Source organism: Parus major, chromosome 8 (assembly GCF_001522545.3).
Source record: "Parus major isolate Abel chromosome 8, Parus_major1.1, whole genome shotgun sequence".
In the NCBI taxonomy this organism is placed as follows: Eukaryota; Metazoa; Chordata; class Aves; order Passeriformes; family Paridae; genus Parus; species Parus major.
Genome location: NC_031777.1, coordinates 30114069 through 30115599, shown reverse-complemented (window position 1 = coordinate 30115599; position 1531 = coordinate 30114069). Strand labels below are relative to the sequence as shown.

Here is a 1531-nt window from a genome sequence, read left to right as displayed (position 1 = left end):
AGGAGGAGGAAGAAAAGAAGATGAGGAAGAGCAAGAAGAAAAGGGAGAAGAAGCCAGGATGAATTCCTGGAGACCTTCAGTAATGAAAGGGGAGCAGGAGGAGCATTTCCAGCCCCAGGAACCCACCATGGACCTCGGGCTGGCCCTGCCTGGAGCTCCTGTGCAGGTAGATGTGGTAGGCAGTGATGCAGCCCCTCTGCTGGGGAGCTGGGATCTCCTCCCAGGACACCAGGACACCGCTGGCCCAGGGCGTTGTGAACATCTGGGGCCCGGCTGATGGGGCTGCAAGGCACAGGATTGCTGTTAGAGCTGAGTTTAAAGTGGTTTAGAACCAGCTGGGAGGGTGTTCTGGGGCTGACCTTGTGCTGTGGAGTTGGCCCTGAGCGAGGCTGCCTGGCCAGCCCTGCCCTGGTAGAGCGCGGACACGCGGATCCCGTAGCAGACGTTGTCTCGGATCTGCTCTGAGAGGAGAAGTTACACCTGCTCCTGCCAACAGCTGCACAAATACTGCAGCAGCCCTCTAAAATCTGAGACAAATCAGGGATTTATTGATATGATTTGGATTATTGAGAGATCTTTCATGAAGAAATTTTCTCTGATTTACTGAGCTTGGCTGAGCCATACTGTGGAATTAAACTGGAAATTAAAGGTTTCCCAGTGCCAAGGGCAGGGATGGGTGGGATCTTGGGAAGGAATTGTTCCCTGGGAGGGTGGGCAGACCCTGGCACAGGGAGCCCAGAACAGCTTATTTATATTATTAGTAAAAAAGAATTAGTTAAATTAATATAATAAATATAAATATAGAAATATATGAAATAAATATAAATATAGAAATAAATGAAATAAATATATGAAAAAAAATAAATATATAAATAAATGAAATAAAGATATGAAATAAATATAAATATATAAATAAATGAAATAAATATATTTAATAAATATATTAAATAAATAAAATTTATTTTATATATTATATATAAATATATAAATATATACATATATAAATATGTAAAATATATTAAATATATAAATATATAAATATGTAAAATATGTAAAAACATATAAAAATACATAAATATGCAAAATATATAAAAATAAATAAATATGTAAAATACATATAATAAAAATATAAACGTATATAAAATTTATATAAAATATATAAAATAAATATATAAAATAAATCTTTTATAAATAAATATATAAAATAAAATATATAAATATATAACATATAAAATATATTTATATATGAAATATATAAATATATAAACAATATAAATATAAATCATATAAATAAGTATAATAATATAAATAAAATAAATATAAATAAATAAAATAAGACAGACATACGTACTAAAATAATGAATAATAATTAATTGGAAAATTTATATATTAAAATTTTATATTTATATGTAGAAATTATAAGAAATATAAATAAAATATATATTTCTTATATATATATAAAAATATATATAATATATATAAAATATATATTTTCTATTTTTATATAAAATATATAAAAATATCTTAAAAT

General features: G+C 29.7%; 1 protein-coding gene across 1 annotated transcript in view; it reads right to left on the bottom strand.

Moving 5' to 3' along the window:
- LOC107207898 (interleukin-12 receptor subunit beta-2) overlaps positions 1 to 1531 on the bottom strand; it is a 15983-nt gene that overhangs the window by 2958 nt on the left and 11494 nt on the right. The window contains exons 9-10 of the mRNA XM_033516253.1: positions 360 to 466; positions 127 to 282 (exon numbers count right to left, since the gene is read on the bottom strand). Of these exons, the coding sequence (XP_033372144.1) occupies positions 127 to 282; positions 360 to 466 (263 nt within the window). The remainder of the gene's footprint in view (positions 1 to 126; positions 283 to 359; positions 467 to 1531) is intronic.